At 40.5% G+C, this 17,219-nt stretch overlaps 2 protein-coding genes across 6 annotated transcripts; one reads left to right on the forward strand and one right to left on the reverse strand.

Annotated features, from left to right (window-relative positions):
• cabp2b (calcium binding protein 2b) lies at positions 1 to 12,527 on the forward strand. 5 transcript variants are annotated; one of them, XM_085295649.1, is made up of 8 exons: positions 1 to 116; positions 665 to 925; positions 8,774 to 8,965; positions 10,256 to 10,286; positions 10,406 to 10,540; positions 10,693 to 10,802; positions 11,928 to 12,075; positions 12,162 to 12,527. In XM_085295649.1, exons 1-8 carry the CDS (start codon positions 36 to 38, stop codon positions 12,185 to 12,187), a joined length of 984 nt encoding a protein of 327 aa, XP_085151775.1. In that variant the 5' UTR covers positions 1 to 35; the 3' UTR covers positions 12,188 to 12,527. The 5 variants fall into 5 exon arrangements, with proteins under 5 accessions (XP_085151775.1, XP_085151783.1, XP_085151790.1 ...); XM_085295664.1 differs by lacking the exon at positions 1 to 116 and adding an exon at positions 3,001 to 7,671 and having other exon boundaries at positions 786 to 925; XM_085295657.1 differs by lacking the exon at positions 8,774 to 8,965.
• Positions 12,528 to 14,453: 1,926 nt separating this feature from the next.
• On the reverse strand, positions 14,454 to 16,347 carry crybb1l1 (crystallin, beta B1, like 1). Its single transcript, XM_085295694.1, has 6 exons — positions 16,213 to 16,347; positions 15,927 to 16,024; positions 15,702 to 15,820; positions 15,489 to 15,621; positions 15,249 to 15,391; positions 14,454 to 15,160 (listed from the first exon to the last, which is right to left on the reverse strand). Exons 2-6 carry the CDS (start codon positions 16,017 to 16,019, stop codon positions 14,989 to 14,991), a joined length of 660 nt encoding a protein of 219 aa, XP_085151820.1. The 5' UTR covers positions 16,020 to 16,024; positions 16,213 to 16,347; the 3' UTR covers positions 14,454 to 14,988.
• Positions 16,348 to 17,219: the final 872 nt, after the last annotated feature.

Raw genomic sequence — 17,219 nt, forward strand, 5'->3', positions numbered from 1 at the left:
GAGAGAGAGTGTGTGTGTTAGCCCGTGACACCGAGATGTTCATGATCATTCGAGAGCCGGCACCCGGGGGAGCCGCTGGAGCGATGAGCGCGCCACCAGAGAGGAGCGCAAAACAGGTGAGTGGGTGCAGATAGATATATATATAATTGTGTCTGTGTATGTGTGTGTGTGTGTGCATCCTTACATGCTGTGTGCCTATATCACATTTTATATTGTGCATGCTGAAGTTTTGTTTTGCCGAAAGAATGATAAGAGTCATTGATACAAAAGATGAACTGTTGATTTCTTGTGGAAAACACATGTTACCCATATGTGACAACTTATTAAAGTTTTAAAACAAACTGGATTACTGTAAATGGGTTAAAGGATTTCTATGTAATAGGTTAAAAATGATCTTTTTAAAAAGATTTTTATAATGCATGCATTTCATAACATTTCGACTTCTGCAAGTTGTGTATTGTTCTTATTTTGGCATCTTCCTTACAAAGTATGTTCATGTCACATCTTCCTAGAGCAAATGTTATAAACTAAACATCTCACGTTTCAGGCAGTGAGCGCTGTGGCACTGTATTTCATCTACAGTCTCAGTAGTATCGGTCATGCTTTATACTGATATAAGTTTGAGTGCACTGTTCTACTCTCCTCCACCCCTGCCTTCCCACAGGTGCAGGCTGCTATCAAGAAGAAGGTGGAGAAGCAAAAGAAGCGAACCAACGACCAGGGCGGGGGTGGCGGAGACGCTCAAGCTGCTGCTCGCAATCAAAAATCCAAATTACCCCCGATGACGGCAGCAGAGGCGGGTGAGGACAGCGAAGCGCTGGAGGAACAGCTGGAGGAGTTGATGGAGGGACCGCGGAGGAGAGAGAAGGAGAAGGAAGAGGAGCCCGTCGACCTGCTGCCCATAGTGGACTCGGTGTTTGGACAGGTAGGAGTGTGTATGTGTGTGAAGCTCATCTGTTTCATACTCTGCAGTGGACGTGTATGTGTGCGTTCTTGTATGTATGTCTGACACTTTTGTTACCGTGTGTGTGTGTGTGTGTTAGAGTGTGTGTGAGTGAATAAATGTGTGTGCATGTGCATCAAGTTCTCTGGCTGATTGAATGTCTGGCTTCACAGAAACCCTAAGCCTAAGCCTTCACTTCAAATTTAAAGGGTGGCTGTGGTCCAGCTTTTGTAAAGTAGCGGTCTCTCTCGCAGCCCTGCTCTCTTTGATCTGGCAGTTCAGAAAGACACAAAGCTAAATTCACAACGGCAAGGTGAACATTAACCATTTTGCCTTGTAGTTTAACCCTCGTGGAAAAAGCCAGAGCTGCAAAGCGCAATGAGTAGAAGGATGATAGCGTGAGTTTGAGAGGATTTAAGCTCTACTTTGGGAAACATTACCAAAGTGTAATCCGTAATAGATACCAGTAAAGTCAGCCAGAGATCTGATGGACACCCTATCGCTGCAGCCATTCTATCAGCTCCATATCGCATCACATCCCATCAATCACATGCTAAGAGGTGACACATGACACGGCACGATAGGCCACACCATTACAGCGCTGTAACCCGAGGGCCAGACGCGTGGGCTCGCGGTGTGAGACAGCGGTTTGTGTGTGAAAATAAAATCAGAAGGGATTACACCGAAGTTAAATCCCTACCCGCTTCCTGCTGCTGATTTCAAGCATGGCTTGTGAGTCAGTCAGTATTTTCTTTTTTTCTTGACATGTAGAAAGAGTCATGTCCACCTGATCGCGTCAGCAAACTCTGAGGAGGGTGACGATGAGTGGGGCTGAGGTTAGAAACAGGAAAGCAATGTAAAAAAAAAAAAAAAAAAGTGATGTCAGTGGTGATGCAAGTGATCCAAATTAAGAGAGAGCAGCAAGTGAGTGGGAGAAAGCAGCCAGCAAAGTCGGAGAGAAGAGAAGCTTGAGTACTCAAGTGCAACAATATGTAATATAGCCTCAGATCACACTTGCTTACATAAAATAACCTGAAATTTTAACACCAGTGTTGAAGGAGCAGCTTTAAGAGCTGTGAGTGAGTGTACCATCGGGCCCTTGGTCACATGAATGTGATCTTGGTCAGAAACTGAATTTCTAAATGAATTATGTGAACAAACCCCAAGTAAGAGTAATTTCCCCCTCACTAACCGAATAACAACTATCCATCAACACGACGATATGTTCAACATGAATTTGATAACAATACATGAAAGCATCTGCTTATAAAAGCATGCCTAAAATATGCAAATGGTTGCAGAAAGTTGCTCTGCATGCAGCGCAGCACAAATTGAACGTTAACTGACGTTTAACCTGCCGGCGTTCTAGTATGAAGTTCATGTGATGTAATCCAGCCCATGTGAGAACAAAGCAGGTGACAGTCCAATGATTTCATGTGAGCGAGTGAGGACCATGAGCACACGGTGCAGCATCCTCACTTTAAACCAAACATTTCCTGCACTATGAATGCTTCTGAAGCATGAATTGTATATAAAAGATGGTTACACCATAGTAATAGTTAGTGAAGTCACATTTTTGAAACTTTGACTTCATCATTATCATCCTGTCAGCTTTTTTTAAAGCTAGCCGCCACATGGGAAGGGTGAATCACAAACGAAGGGACACGGCATTCTGTGACAACGAGCACACACCGCTTTATTGACATTGATGTTTTGGCTCTAATAAGAAACATCATGCACTTGAACTTTCCAAGTGAGATGATAAACTCATCAGAAAGTTTTCACTGAGGGCACAGACCAAGCGAGCTGCAGGTTTTATCGTCTAAACTTACAATGCTGTTGACTTCATTTTGGAACCAAAGCAGTCTCCCTCTGCTGGCCATTAGAAATGAGGCAGGCTTAATAGACTTCTGCACTGGCCTCTATTTTAGACAGTCTTAAGTCTTAAGGGAGCTCTACAACTATACTTCCTTCCTTCCTTTTTTCATCCCTTCCTTCCTTCTATCCATTCTTCCTTCCCTCCTTTCTTCACTTTCTGTCTGTTCTGTCTCTTCTAGTGTTTCCCGGTGTCTCGACAGCTCTCATTTCTGGAAACCTGCTGATGTACACCTGACACCAGATCACACTCACATCAGAGATCAAGAGTATGTTGAGTCCAAAACAAAAGACAGAGTCACGTTACCTGAGTATGGCACATCTCTATCATACACACAGCACACACGCACATATGCACGGTGTGTTAAGTTAAAAGTGTGTGTGCATTCAAATTAACCACAGACTGCAAGCATGACAGTCGCTGAGCGCTGATGTCCTGAGAAGAGCAACTAAAGAGTATTCAGGACCCAGGAACAGTGTGTGTGTGTGTGTGTGTGTGTGTGTGTGTGTGTGTGTGTGTGTGTGTGTGTGTGTGTGTGTGTGTGTGTGTGTGTGTGTGTGCGCCCACTTCTCAAGACCATCTCATTTACGTGATTAATTATAACCATCAGTAAGAGAGACCCAACCTGGTAGTTAATCAGATTTAATGGTGTCTTCAGTTGCAATTACTGGTGTTAAGTTTTGTTTCAATGTGCAGCCAATAGAGTGAATCATGCTGGAGCTCACAGAAAGAAGTGATTAATCTGCTAATATTATGTGCTGAAAAGCTGATACTCATATTTATCTATTAAATGAATGTATGTAAGTTTGAAGGTTGAATTGTATATACTCTACTCAAGGTTTGTACTAATTTGTACTAATACTAATAGTCTGTACAAGGTTGGTACTTTCGGAAATATGTTTTCCATCTCAGACAGCTAAAAATGTAAAACTTAGAAATGACAGTTAATTATTAATTGATTGCAAATTAATTTTGATTTGTAGGTACAAATCAAAAATACAGAAAGTCTTGCACTGAAAGCTTTGCAAGAAAAATCACAGCACATCTGCACTATAAAGTGATGCTTGGGCTCCAGTTAGAGGAGTTGCAGCAGTGCTTGAAAGTTAGTGAACCCTTTAAAAGTTTGAATATTTCTGCATATTTATTTAATTAAAACTCAGTAGATCTTTGCACAGTTGAATGAGGTAAATGAAGAACATGATATGTGTTTATCAGACTTCTGATACTGACTGTCCACATGTCCTCACAGATGTGTAAAACTGGATCTTTCAATTAAAAAATAAATGACGTCTAATATTTTTGTCACATTTTATTATTTTGACTTATTAAGGAGCCAAATCACAACAACAACCACCTACAGGTGCATTATATTATAAAGGAAAAGACCCTATAATCGATTAAAAAAAACAACAACAATCAGACGACCTCCTTTAAGCAAACACTTAGCTAAAGTGGGAAGAAAAACTCCCTTTTTTGTTGTTTTTTCCCTGTAGAACCCAGAACAACTGGTGTGTTTTTTTAAGATATATTATATATTATAAGAACCACTGCACAGAAACGTGTATAAAACACGCAACTGTGTTAAACAGTTTTCATGTGACCACCACTTTGATGAAAAGCTTTACATCCCAAACATCTCCTGTAGTGACTCCCTCATGTACCTTTGTAAAATAAAATAATCTGTTTCTATCAAATCACATGAAAGCTCTTTGAGAGAAGTGATCTATCTTCATGCCACAAAAGCGTTCTTAAGCTGCAAACTCGTTAATTCCAGTGTTGGCATTCCGTGTTTATCAATCACAATAAGAGTCTTATTGCAGAAAAAAAAGGAAAACTAGAAATCTAGATTTCCATTTCTAATATATGACTGCTTAATCTGCCTAAAGTATCTCCTAAAAAATAAACAAGCAAATAAAAAGTTGGTACTCTCCCAGACATCCACTGCTGCAGCTGGCAAGTGATACTGATGTTAGACCGGTCCTAAGGTGGCCTCTAGTGGTCACTGGAGCTTATTGCAATAGACAACGCATGCATGCAGAGTTGCCATTAGTTTTAGCTAATGAGTTTAAGAACTCTCTCTGCACACACTGATTGTGCTCTAGTGTTCTATGTTCATGTTTTCTTGTTGCTGACTGAGAGTAGTATTTCATTCAACTGTACGCTTGTAGATGTATCCACTGCTGTTTCTATAATTTTCTCCACCCCACACTGTATGTATCAATTAGGGCAACTAATAGCTAATAATAAACTGCTAACTGGGTGTATGATTTAGTACGGAAAAGTACAAGAGAGACAAATTTGGAGAATGAACAGCAAGAGCCAAAACTGGATGAGTTAAATCTACCTCCTGCAGTGTTTTACACACACACACACACACACACACACACACACCCTATGAATCTCTTTTTCCTGATCCTTAGTCGTCACCCTAAAATCTAAAATTAAAAGAGTCCCCACAATGTGACTAAACAGAAAGATGAGTGACACACACAGACGCACACACACACGAGCCGTATGGATGCACTGTAGTAAGCAGCATGCCAAATCTGCTTTTGGAGAGATTTGCCGGCAGATGCTTTGTAAAAGCTCAGATGACCACTTAGCATTGCTCTCATAACCTCCACTTGAGATTTTAACTTTATGCCATTATAACTGACAGCTCAGCCAAAGTAGTCCATGGATGTAAGAGCTGAAGTTCAAATTGAAGTTCATTGTGCTTTTCAGTTCGACGTGAGCTGACGCACTTGAACGCCACCAGGGTCTCACTGTGAGTTGCATAAGCTGTCATTTTGTGAAGCATTACAGCTCACTTGTTGTATTTTTCCATTGGTTTCTAATTTAATTACCACATAATTGAAAAACACATCTAATACTTGTTGGAAAATACTTCACAAATCACAGCTAAGTCAACTTCTTATATTTTTCAAAAACGCAAACACTCAGTTTTTCTTTTGTTACTTTAGCAGGTTTCATTTTTTCACTTTCACGTTTTACATTTGGTACACTTTGTACACTTTGTACCCATTTTTGTGATCTTTGGGGCCCATGAACTGAGTGTCACAGGGACCCTTAATAGCTTGGACATGTTTTAAACATACATGACAAAGCAATGAAAACGTACATGTTATGTTTTGCATTAGCCCTCATGCTACATGTACAAATGACCACTGATAGAAGGGGATCACACTCTAAAACATCATAAATAAATCATAAATATAAAATAATAATAAATAACAACAAATGTAATAAAGAAAGATTCTTTTATTGTTGTAAATAAAATGCAGAGGACATGCAGAGGGTTGGTGAGATAGAGGAGGATGCTAGGGACAGAGTGAGATGGAGGCAGATGATCCACTGTGGTGATGCCTAAAGGGAGAAGCCAAAAGAAGAACATCATATAGAAGCACCTTTTGCATTTATTGCATGTGTTGAATGCCACATGTTTGACATACATTGTTTTATCCGGTGACTGTGGAGGTCATTTAAGTATAGTGAACTCTGCCACATTCAAGAAATGACGAGTGGGTATTACATCAACAAGGCAATTTGCCCCAGAGCACTGAACTCGCTGGATATTTTCTCTTTGTTGGGTCATTCTCTGTAAACTCTAGAAATGGTTGTGTGGGAAAATCCAAAAACCCCAATACGTCAGCACCAACAACCATACCACATCCCAAGTCACTAACATCACCTTTCTTCCTCATTCCAATGCTCAGTTTGAATTTCATCAGGTCGCCTCGACCATCTCTGCATGCCTAAACCTATTGAGTTGATGCCATGTGATTGGCTGATTAAATGTTGTGTTAATGAGAAGCTGAAACCGTGTGCCTAATAAAGAGGCCAGTGAGCGTACACTGTCCAGTTTGTCCCAGCCTGACGTTGATATTAGGTAACAGCTATAGCACTCCTACTGGCAACAAGAGGTCAACCTGATGTGACAAACATCATCATATTTACATTCATTTTACATCATGTGTTCTTTAATACCACATAGTGCACACATGCAGTGATATGTAATCCACAAAAAGTCCAAGCCTTAAGACATCTAAAGTAATAAAACCCTCTGGTGTTCTTCACCTCTGATATTCATCTTTAGCCAAGAATTTGTTTTATATCTTGTTTTTAATATTTATGGTTTCAAATAGTGCATGCTCTATTTCCAGGCCAAGTTAAAATATTTAGATTCTTGTTTATCCACATGAGAAAAGTATGTCTGTTTCCGTTTCTTCCTTTGAATGTCTTTAATGTATTCTCTTCCCTTTTTTCTCTCTCTATCACCCTTTCCTCTTTAATCTGAAAGGGCATGGATTAATCCCGCTCCGTTCGTGTCCTCTTAATTCTCCCTTTAAAACTCTTCACACTGTAGATGAAGTCATTTGAATGCTCGTGCAACATGTTGACATGAGACAGAGAGAGAGAAAGGGGGGAGGGAAGACCGAGTGACAGAGAGGAATGAGGGGGGGATTAAAAGCACCGCGTGAAGAGCCGAGAGTGATGCTGTTTCTGTGGAGTGACACATAAGCGAGCTGTGTTCAGTGCGCTCCACTTCTGCTCAGTCATCCAGTTTGTTTTTGTTTTGGGAAGATCATTTGGTAACGTGTTCAGTTTGGTTTGGGTCAGTGGAGATGACCATGAATGGATGAGGGCCGTTCCTCTTTTTCCATCTCTGTTTTATCCAATATGATGACTATTAACCAGAATGGGAAACTCAGAGGGATTTTTTAGCTTGTGAGCTTGAACTTGACTTTAGAAGTCCACAGAAGAAGAGCGCAGGGAAATAGGAACATAGAAAAGTGACAGGGGAGGTCTGGTAATGGGGAACAAACCATCTCTGAACGATAAAATGAAGAAGGTAAGTGTACTTTATCTCCTCTTTGTTAGATTCGAACTCACTGCAGCTTAATCCTCTTGCTTGCACTCGCTGACTGAAGCTTTTTGCCTCCGTGACAACCGCAGCTTTCTTTGGATGTTGTCTCACTGTATCATTTTAACGATTGCATGTAAATTAAGAAAACAGGAAAAAATATATTGTCAAAATTCTAACGCTTTCCTTTTTTTTTCCACCAGTGAAACTGTTTCCTTTTATGGTAGTTACAGGAAAGCTTAGTATACAGACTGCATCACTTAAAGTGCTATTTAAGGACACACTGTTTGTGTGCAGAAAATCGAAACGTGCAAATTAAAGAGATCAAAATAATAGATTAAAGTAAGACTAGATTAAAATTTTAAAACATATAAATTAATTTTACAAAAATGTATATTCTTTGTATTTGGATCTGTATTTATTTGTCCTTTTTATTTACTGTCCACACTTGTTTTAGAAAATAAGTTTTTGTTCATTTATTCCTTATTTTTTAATTATCCTCCATTTAATAATTAAAATTAATTTGTCATACTTTTTTCAAGATTATTTATGCATTTTAAAGGATAAATAAATACAAAATCCATATATATATATATATATATATATATATATATGATGAGCTTATCAATGCTTGCATTTATTTTAATAGTGATTTTAGATCCATGATTGCCATATTTATTTATTTAGCTTTTTTTTACTGTTACTTGTAATGTTCACTGCTTCCTACTATTGTAGCCGTGTTACTTACTGACGTGTAGTTAAGCTGTCAGTCTTTACACTAGAGAATTAGCAAACTCACATCAGCTAGTTTCAGCAGCTTGAAGCTGCAGCAGCAGGATTGAGACTTATAGATTATTTTCAAATCAAACTGGTTTCTCACAGTGAGGACTGAGGCTGATGAGGGCCTCCTGCAATAATGAGCAGCTGTATCTATCCTATAGTTCTGGCTTATTGCCTTTCCAACGTTTGACTGTAGAAAAGCAGGGGTCTTACTTTGCCTCTGAAAAGATATTGACTTGCTTGATCAGTCGCACATTTGGTGTGACGGACAGTAAGTTTGGTGGTTTAACACCCTGATCTGCTTCCAAAGCGGGTGATACACTGGCGCTTCCATCGTAAGGTGAGGGCAATGAGCCAGCAGCTGGAGGGAGATGAGGATTTGGATGTAGAGGATAAACCGTTCAAGGAGTCCCTCGGTGCGCTGGTGAAGAACTGCAACATGCTGCACAACATCGTGGGCCCGGCCTGCATCTTCCTTAAACAGGGCTTTGCTAGGACGCTCGTATGTAACAGGAAGTCACAGAAGTGTGCACACTGTGTCCTACCACAGCCAAAGTGCAACTTTTTCCACTTGTGTCGATTCATTTTCATCCCCACATCGTGGCTGACCCTCCTGCTCTTTACCAGCTGTGTCATCCCCCCCTGCATTAGTGGCTCGGGTCAGACAATTAAAATCCCCAGGCAACGGGCAAGCTTAAAGGGGTCAATCACTGAGAGATCATTGGAAAATCATTGACTGGCCTTGTGGAGCTTGTACGTGCCCTTGGTAAAGAAAGGATGCAGGCCTTTGTGTGAACTGTGAAACAATCACACTGATGACCTGTGGCCTTTGCTTCACTTCATATAGGTGAAGACAAAAATAAAATAAAATAATGGTCTAAACCTTTTTAGTGGATGTTTTTTTAATTGGATTAGGAGAAATAATAGACTGCCCAAACAGGGGCAACTGGAATAGAAAACTTCACATCAAAGTGGAAGTGCAACACTTCTGGGAACGCTTGGGGATTCTTGCTGGAAGGAATGCTAGCCACAACGTTGCTTTGCTCTACTTTTATTGTCAGGATTTCTTTTACTGTGTGAAAAGGAGAATTTGATCAAAACAAATGCAATCAAATAATAATTCGGGTTACACACACAAGCTTGAGTAATGTATATATTTAGTGTACGGACACATACATCCGGACAGTGGACATATTCCTAAAACTAAACCTCTGACATGTCCTAGTCTCTAGATGTTTGCAGCCTGGCATCCTCCAAAAAGTAATCTGGGTACTCACTGTAATCTATGGTGCAGGAATCCCTGCATACAATAATCAGATATACGGTTTAATCCATGTAGATGCCCTGGAGCTTTCTATCTAATGCAGCTTAGGGATCATTTTCAGCATTTCATTGATGTGCAACACCCTGGAGTTAAAAGAACATAAATATCATTGTGATTCATAGTTCTCAAAAAATGAATCTTTGTCCAAAAACATTGGCCAGACGTCAAGACGCTAATTATACATAACAAAAAATATTTAACATTTCCTCTCATTATTCATCTTTTCTGTTTTGTTTCACTTGGTGCTTCTGTTTTTCATCTGTGCTCTGTCTAGCATCACGTGTTAAGTGACACAAGCTGTATGTCTGTGTGCTTAGATTGTGCTCCTCAATGCCTGCGTTTACTTTTTATTGTCTTATTGCCAAACAAACATTGTGAATATTTTCAGTATGAATGTTTGCAAGGTGAGGGGAAATCTATAACTGTGTGAAACATGAAGCTAATATGTGAAAACTTTCCCCACGGCAGGACAGAGAGCTGCGGCCAGAGGAGATCGAAGGTGAGGTGATTTATCCGCTTTTTTTAGCTGTACATGCATTTGATATGATACCCGCCTTACCAGTAATAACACGTGTTTTGCGTGTTTGTGTGTGTGTGTGTGTGTGTGTGTCTTACCAGAGCTCCGTGAGGCATTTGTGGAGTTTGATAAGAATAAAGATGGCTACATCAGTCACAAAGACCTGGGCGAGTGTATGAGGACTATGGGATACATGCCCACAGAGATGGAGCTCATTGAACTGAGCCAGCAGATCTGTGAGTGCAGCAACAGCCTAAAATACACGAGACAGCAGAACAGAGTGGAAATAGATGGCAACCGTGTGTGTGTGTGTGTGTGTGTGTGTGTGTGTGTGTGTGTGTGTGTGTGTGTGTGTGTGTGTGTGTGTGTGTGTGTGTGTGTGTTTCAGGTGGCGGTAAAGTGGACTTTGAGGACTTTGTAGAGCTGATGGGACCCAAGATGCTGGCAGAGACAGCTGACATGATCGGAGTCAAAGAATTGCGAGACGCATTCAAAGAGGTCAAGAGACATGCTGTCATTTACAACATAAAGACCTAAACATAAATTTAATTGTAGTGACTTTATTAACAGCAGCATTGGATTGTAGCATGTGACTTTGCTGCTATGAAAATATCAGTTGTGGGGGAGGCCTGTAAATCAGAATCCATTGGGAACGATAAACAAATAAGACTAAGCATAACCCTTCAAATATAAAAGAAGAAATAGAAGCACGCAGGAGTTTCTGGAATGAAACTTGGATAAAAATAATCATTTATTACTGTGCAGTTTGTTTATGGAACAAGTCAAGCTCATTTCTCCTTTGCAGACCTTCATTATGGGTTCAAATAGACAGGCCGATCTTTGTAACCATAAGTGGGAGGTAGGCTTTTTTCACAGCAGATATTGTGACATTTCATAGCAGAAAAATCACAGGTATGCATAGTTTAATGATGGCTGGATTCACTCAGGTTAGACCGTTTCAGGATCCTGGCATTGTGCATGCTCACTCACTGGAATAGCAAACAGAGCCACTTCATTTTTACCTTTGAATAGTATACTGTATGTTAATGTGCATCAATTTACCAGATACATTAGATGTCAGCATGTCAGTTCATAGCAAAAATATTAAACGTCACCTTATGTCCCAGGGCAGGTCACATAAAACATAAAACAATAAGCAAAAACATACAGATACACAACACAAACCAACAAAAACAAACACATCTGTGTTTAATGACACCTTCATTTTTCCTGCTATAGAAGGCCAAACAGGTCCGAAATACTAAAATATATTCACATATAAAGAAATGAGAGCTATGAAGGTTAGGCTACAGCAAATGAATCCAAAAAGAAACACAGTAAGTGCAAAACAAACGTCTGAGAGGAAAGAAACCTTCACTGTTTTTAGTTGTCATTTGACCTTTCAGGGCAGTTTTCTCATCATGTTAGTGGCCGACAAACCTACAACAATGCATGAGGAATATTTCTGTTAAAAATGAAGATTTCCTAGATTATAAAACTTTAATATTTTGTGTAATTAAAGTCACAAATGCATGAGCAAAACACAATAAATATAATAAGTAAATAATTGAAGAATATTCATAATTGTGCTTAAAAGGACTGTTTCTTTCTGTCTGTATCCAGTTTGACTCTAATGGTGATGGCCAGATCAGTTTAATGGAGCTGCGTGAGGCCATGAAGAAGCTGATGGGAGAACAAGTGACTAACAGAGAGATCAACGAGATCCTCAAAGACGCTGACCTGAACGGAGATGGCCTGGTGGACTTTGAAGGTTTGGGAAGGCCTTGATGGGATCAGTTGACTGATCGTGTTTATCCTCCTCTGTTTCTCTCTCACTTCTTTTCTCGTCTCTTTCAGAGTTTGTGCGAATGATGTCCCGCTGACCAGTCCACGTGTCAGACAGACATTACGCAACTGCTGGCTAAGCATCACACTACTCTGTAGTGGACATCCTTCATTTGCTCTTAAGAGCATGCATCTCAAATTATATTTTTGTATTAAAAAGTAATGAAACAAAAAAACTGTTGTAGCTAACAAAGACTGCACATGTACGAATTTAAAGGTGTAATATGTACAGTAGATAAATATGTCAAACATATCAGCAGCTTCACATTTACCATTTTCAGTTTTTTAGATGTATTTTTATATGAGTGTTTGTTCTTCGAGTGTAAAAGCTTGTTTGTAAAATCATAGACCTGTTTTTAATTAATAAAACATATATAAAATGGACAAATTGTTCAATTATTATGACCTGATACATAATTAAAGACCCAGACTAGTTTGATGGACAATGAAGTACTAGAAGGACCAACTGCTACACATAAGGAGGATGACATGGATATAATATATTTTTAAACTGATCAACTTTTCTATATTTGTATTCATTAGTAATCTACATAACCAATCTTTAAGGAAATTAAGGTAATAAACAAAGATACACTGAGCTCTAAAATCTGCCGTGCTGTAAAGCATTTGGATTGCGGCTGATGGCAGCTATTACATGTTGTTTATGCCAAATTCTGAACATTCAAATGTTTCAGTAGACTCATCACACAGCTGACTGGTGTGGCACCTGGTGTGGTCTTCTGTTGCTGATGGCTGATTGCCCGGATATGCTCTTTTGTTGTCCTCAGGTCAAAAATGACCCGTAGGCGAATGGCAAACAAATATATGGGAATCCCGAGGACAACACAAGGGTTAAGCGAGTTACTGTTGTCTTTCCTTCTAACCCGAAGCACTCTGGTCAGCCTCCTCTGACCTCTGGCATCAACAAGAGATTTTTTTTCCCAATGAACTGCTGCTCCCTGGATCTTTCCTGTTCTTTGAAGCATTTTCTGTAAACCCTAGAGACGGTTGTGTGGGAAAATCCCAGCAGATCAGCAGTTTCTGAAACACTCAGATCAGCCCGTCTGGCACCAACAACCAACAACCGTGCCACATTCAAAGTCACTTAAATCAGCTTTCATCCTCATTCTGATGCTCGGTTTAAACTTCAGCACATCGTCCTGACCATGTCTACGGGCATAAATACATTAAGTTGCTGCCATGTGATTGGCTAGTTCAATATTTGAACTAAAAGCAGTTGAACATTATATTTTAATTTCAACATTTAAATTTTTTATTGAATTTTATGCTTGGCGAGGTTAGAATTAACTAAAAACTAAAACTAGATGTAGAAAAAAACATTTTTTTTAATTAAAATATGAATAAATATAAAAATTTGGGGAAAAATTAAAACTAACTAAAACACTTTTGTTAACTTGAAAAGCTAAAATTTAGTTAAAATAGAGAAACGATCCTTAGTTTCAGTATTTCTTAGTCACTGATGGACGCATTTATTGAGACTCCGGAGGTCTACTAAACTGCTTTCAAAAAGTTCTGCATTTTTATTGTAATACCTTTGGTCTTTTTCCTGAATCCTGCCTCTGACATATGCCCTGCAACTAAAAAGACTAAAATTAATGCTGAAAATACTAAATAAACAATTAAAAAAACAATTAAAACTAAGCATTTTCAATAAAAAATAAACCAAAACAAGAAAATCCAATCTAGAAACTGAGTTAAAAACAAAAACTCAAAACGAAATAAAATTAATAACTACGTAGAAAATACAAAACTAGAAAATAAAAAACTGTGATAACTCTGGTAGATTCATCGCTATTAAGATGTTTTGGTTTGGGGGGTTTTACAATATATAAAAGAAGTTTAAAGGAAATGAGTTTGTGTTTTATGTTCAATTCAAAACAGAAATTTCGATGGGACCTCTTGTTATGCAGAGCCTGTGCACAATGCAGCAGTCACATGATCAGAATCACATGTCTGAAACTGCTCTGCTTCCCAACTGACTCTTTTTCTATGCAACACAAAGCATTGTGCCACTGGGAGGTTTTTAAAGCTGAGTATGCAAAGGTTTAACAAACCCAAACCAGAAACAACATCAGTGTTTATTCAATGAATTTTTAACAACCATATGTTGACACTGAAAACTGTGATCGCACAGAAGAAACACTGGCTCGCATTATTAAAATAAAGAAAAAAAAATATTTTTAGTGTCCGGCTGTCCACATTTTTATCCATTTTTTAAATGATGTGTTATTGATTTATATTAATTTAAGTGATTTCTATGTAATAAGTAACAACAACGACGTCTTTGAAATCAAGATTTTCCTTTTTATTGAAAACTTGGCCAGGATTCTGTACAGCAGAGAGGGTGTGCAATGCACAGGGGCAGGAAGACGAGGGAGCAGGGGGCTCTAAGGACTCAGTTTCCCATGGTGCATCATACCCTGAGCTGAGAATCGTGTATGTAAAACAGTAAGAGACACTCCGTTCCCTCTACTGTGTCTCAGAGGTCTGTGGAGGGGAATGAAGCGAGGGACTAAAAATAAAAATAAAAGAAGAAAAGGGAGGAAAGCAAAGCTCAGCCCACAGGGGAGAAAGAGAAAAGTAGAAACAGAGAGGAATGGAGGGTGGTCTGATGGTTTTGTGGTCCAGCTGGCCCTTCCACTGAGGTGTTTTCTCCAGTCAGGGGCAGACATAGATCCTCACCCTTCCCCTCACTGCATTAGATCAAAGACCTTCTTAAGGTACTAAGGTAAAGGCCTCAGACGTCTCTCCCCCTTTCCCGCTTCCTCCGCCCCTCTCCCTCACCTCCGCTTTTTCTCTTTCTCTCCTTCCCTGAGCCTCACTTGCTGGCCATGGTGTAGCAGCCCTGTTGGTGCCACTGCATGTCACGGATACGCCTCACAGACTGGAACTGAGGATGGCGGGCGCCATATTCATTGAAGTGCCTGTATTCGCCCTTCTCCAGCAGGTACTGGCTGCCACGGTATCCAGGGAACTGGTATCCCACAAAGCTGGGAAAAAAAGATGAAACATGTCAATTTATTTGTTTTTATGGCCTTTAAATTTGGTATTTAAGCTCCACTGATGGTTGACACTCACGTTCCACAGCTGACAATGATGCTGCCCACTCTGTCGGTGAAGCCATAGGAGAACAGGCTGGGGACGTCATCGTCCATGATCTCCATCTTGCGGCCCTTGAACTCTCCAACCTCATACAGGCAGATCTTGTGCTTCTCGGGGTCCTGGCACATGGGAAAATAGAGGGAGACAGAGGTTTTATTTAGAGGGGAGTCTAAAGAGGAAAAAAAGTGACGTTTTAAAGAAATAGAAGATTTTTACCATTCTGACGGGCCTGAAGGACAGCAGGTAATCGTTCTTCTGGCAGTTGCTCCAGGAGTCCCAGCGGGGATACTCTCCCTTCTCCAGGATGTACATCTCACCGCAGAAGTTCATCTGCTCGAAGCCCACGAAGCTGCGGACGAGGAAGCGTCATGAAGCAACCAATCTAAATCTTAGATGCACAAACACAAGTGTATTTCATTTGACACTTACGGTCCACATTCAACACGCAGGGAGCGCACGCGGTCCATGCCCATCTCACACACATTCATGCACTCATTGCTGATTTCGATCATGCGACCCTGGAAGTTCTCCTGGTCGAACACGTACATCTGGAGGAAAGTAATACGTCAGAACAACATCAGTAAGGGTCTGTGATGTGAATTTTTTCAGCGTAGCCACTGTTATCTGTATCTGAAACAGGAGAGAACCACCCACCTTGTAGGACATCATTCCCATCTCAGACTTCTTGCTCTGGGCAGCCTTTCCGTCAGTCTGGGAGGAAGTCTTGGATTTATCTCCGCTGGACATGATTACTGAGTGGAAAGAGAAACGGAAGAAATAGGGAGAGATTGTTTATTCGTGTGATAAGTGCAGCCTTTCGTATTGCCACGAGATTGTTGAGGAACTCAAATGAATTAAAGGTAAAGGAAAGCTTAAACCTAATCTATGCCCTTTCCGCTTGCTGCTGGACCTCCTGCTGGCGTGTGAGCGTGTACCTTACCTGTGTGTGCGATGCCTGTGCCGAGCCTCACTCAGAGTGTGTGTGGCTCGGAGTGCGCCCCTCGCTTTTATACGCTGGCGCACATAGGAGAGGGATTATGGGAAGAGAAACAAACTCGCTGAGGTCAGAGACAAGAGACAAAAGAAACCCCGCATCATCAGAGAGGGACGGACCAAGGGTGATGGGGATGGGCAGAGACAGAGGAGGACAGACACCAGCTGGAGCACAGACTGGCCAATTAAAAAGTAGTCAGGTTTAGATTTCAGACAGTTTAGTCTTCTGTCTCCCCTTGAATGCGTGATTTAAAATAAAACCAAGTTCCCCAGACTGTAGGAACAGAATGTATGAAGAGTAAAAATGTGTAAGCTGTTTTATAACCCTGACTGAAAACTATAAAACCATAACCCTTTAAATAAAGTGTCAGATGTGTATTTATGCTTTTTAAAGGTTAATTACTGTATGATGTATACAACCTTTTCATGTCCCACAGACAACAACTGGCAACATAACAACAGGCTGCACAATCTAGCCTGACTTTGAATGAATAGGTGTTTAAACTGGGATGTAACTGGAAGGTACCAGTTACACTGTGTTTTACTTGTCTGTCTGACTGGTAATTTAGGTCAAACTTCCTGATCATTAGGGTTAAGCAGCTTCAATTAGATGCTACTAATTAAACAAGAGAAAACGTAAACCTTCCATTTCTGTACATTCGTTCACATCGACCCAGTTAAAACTTTATGCGTGGCTCTCTGCCGCGCCGTTAATCCCCACATTTTCCGCCCCGATTCCGACCCTTTGTGCGCGGGGCACGCGCTGGACTGCTGACCGGGGTCCGAACATACTGGAGAGGCTTTTGTTTCCGAGCCTCGGCAGCACTTTAGGATCTGCTGAGCTAGACGCTGGAGGGGGACAACAGCGTCCAGAGGCCACACAGCAGCTCCGGCGGCGCGCGCATGGTTACTGTGTCAAAACGGAGAGCTTGCATGGTCCGAAGCGTACGCGCG

This window comes from Mchenga conophoros, linkage group LG2 (assembly GCF_057382185.1).
Source record: "Mchenga conophoros isolate Kocher_MC1m ecotype Shallow Benthic linkage group LG2, M_conophoros_male_GT1.1, whole genome shotgun sequence".
NCBI classification, from domain to species: Eukaryota; Metazoa; Chordata; class Actinopteri; order Cichliformes; family Cichlidae; genus Mchenga; species Mchenga conophoros.

Bases quoted from the DNA above. Each gene is read 5' to 3' on its own strand.
- cabp2b (XM_085295649.1), top strand. From the start codon at position 36: ATGTTCATGATCATTCGAGAGCCGGCACCCGGGGGAGCCGCTGGAGCG. The intron at 926-8,773 runs GTAGGAGTGTGT...CTGCTTCCAAAG, and splicing joins TGGACTCGGTGTTTGGACAG to CGGGTGATACACTGGCGCTT. The intron at 10,287-10,405 runs GTGAGGTGATTT...GTGTCTTACCAG, and splicing joins GCGGCCAGAGGAGATCGAAG to AGCTCCGTGAGGCATTTGTG.
- crybb1l1 (XM_085295694.1), bottom strand. From the start codon at position 16,019: ATGTCCAGCGGAGATAAATCCAAGACTTCCTCCCAGACTGACGGAAAG. The intron at 15,821-15,926 runs GTGGGTGGTTCT...ACTTTCCTCCAG, and splicing joins TGGGAATGATGTCCTACAAG to ATGTACGTGTTCGACCAGGA. The intron at 15,392-15,488 runs GTAAAAATCTTC...CCCATGTGCCAG, and splicing joins CCTTCAGGCCCGTCAGAATG to GACCCCGAGAAGCACAAGAT.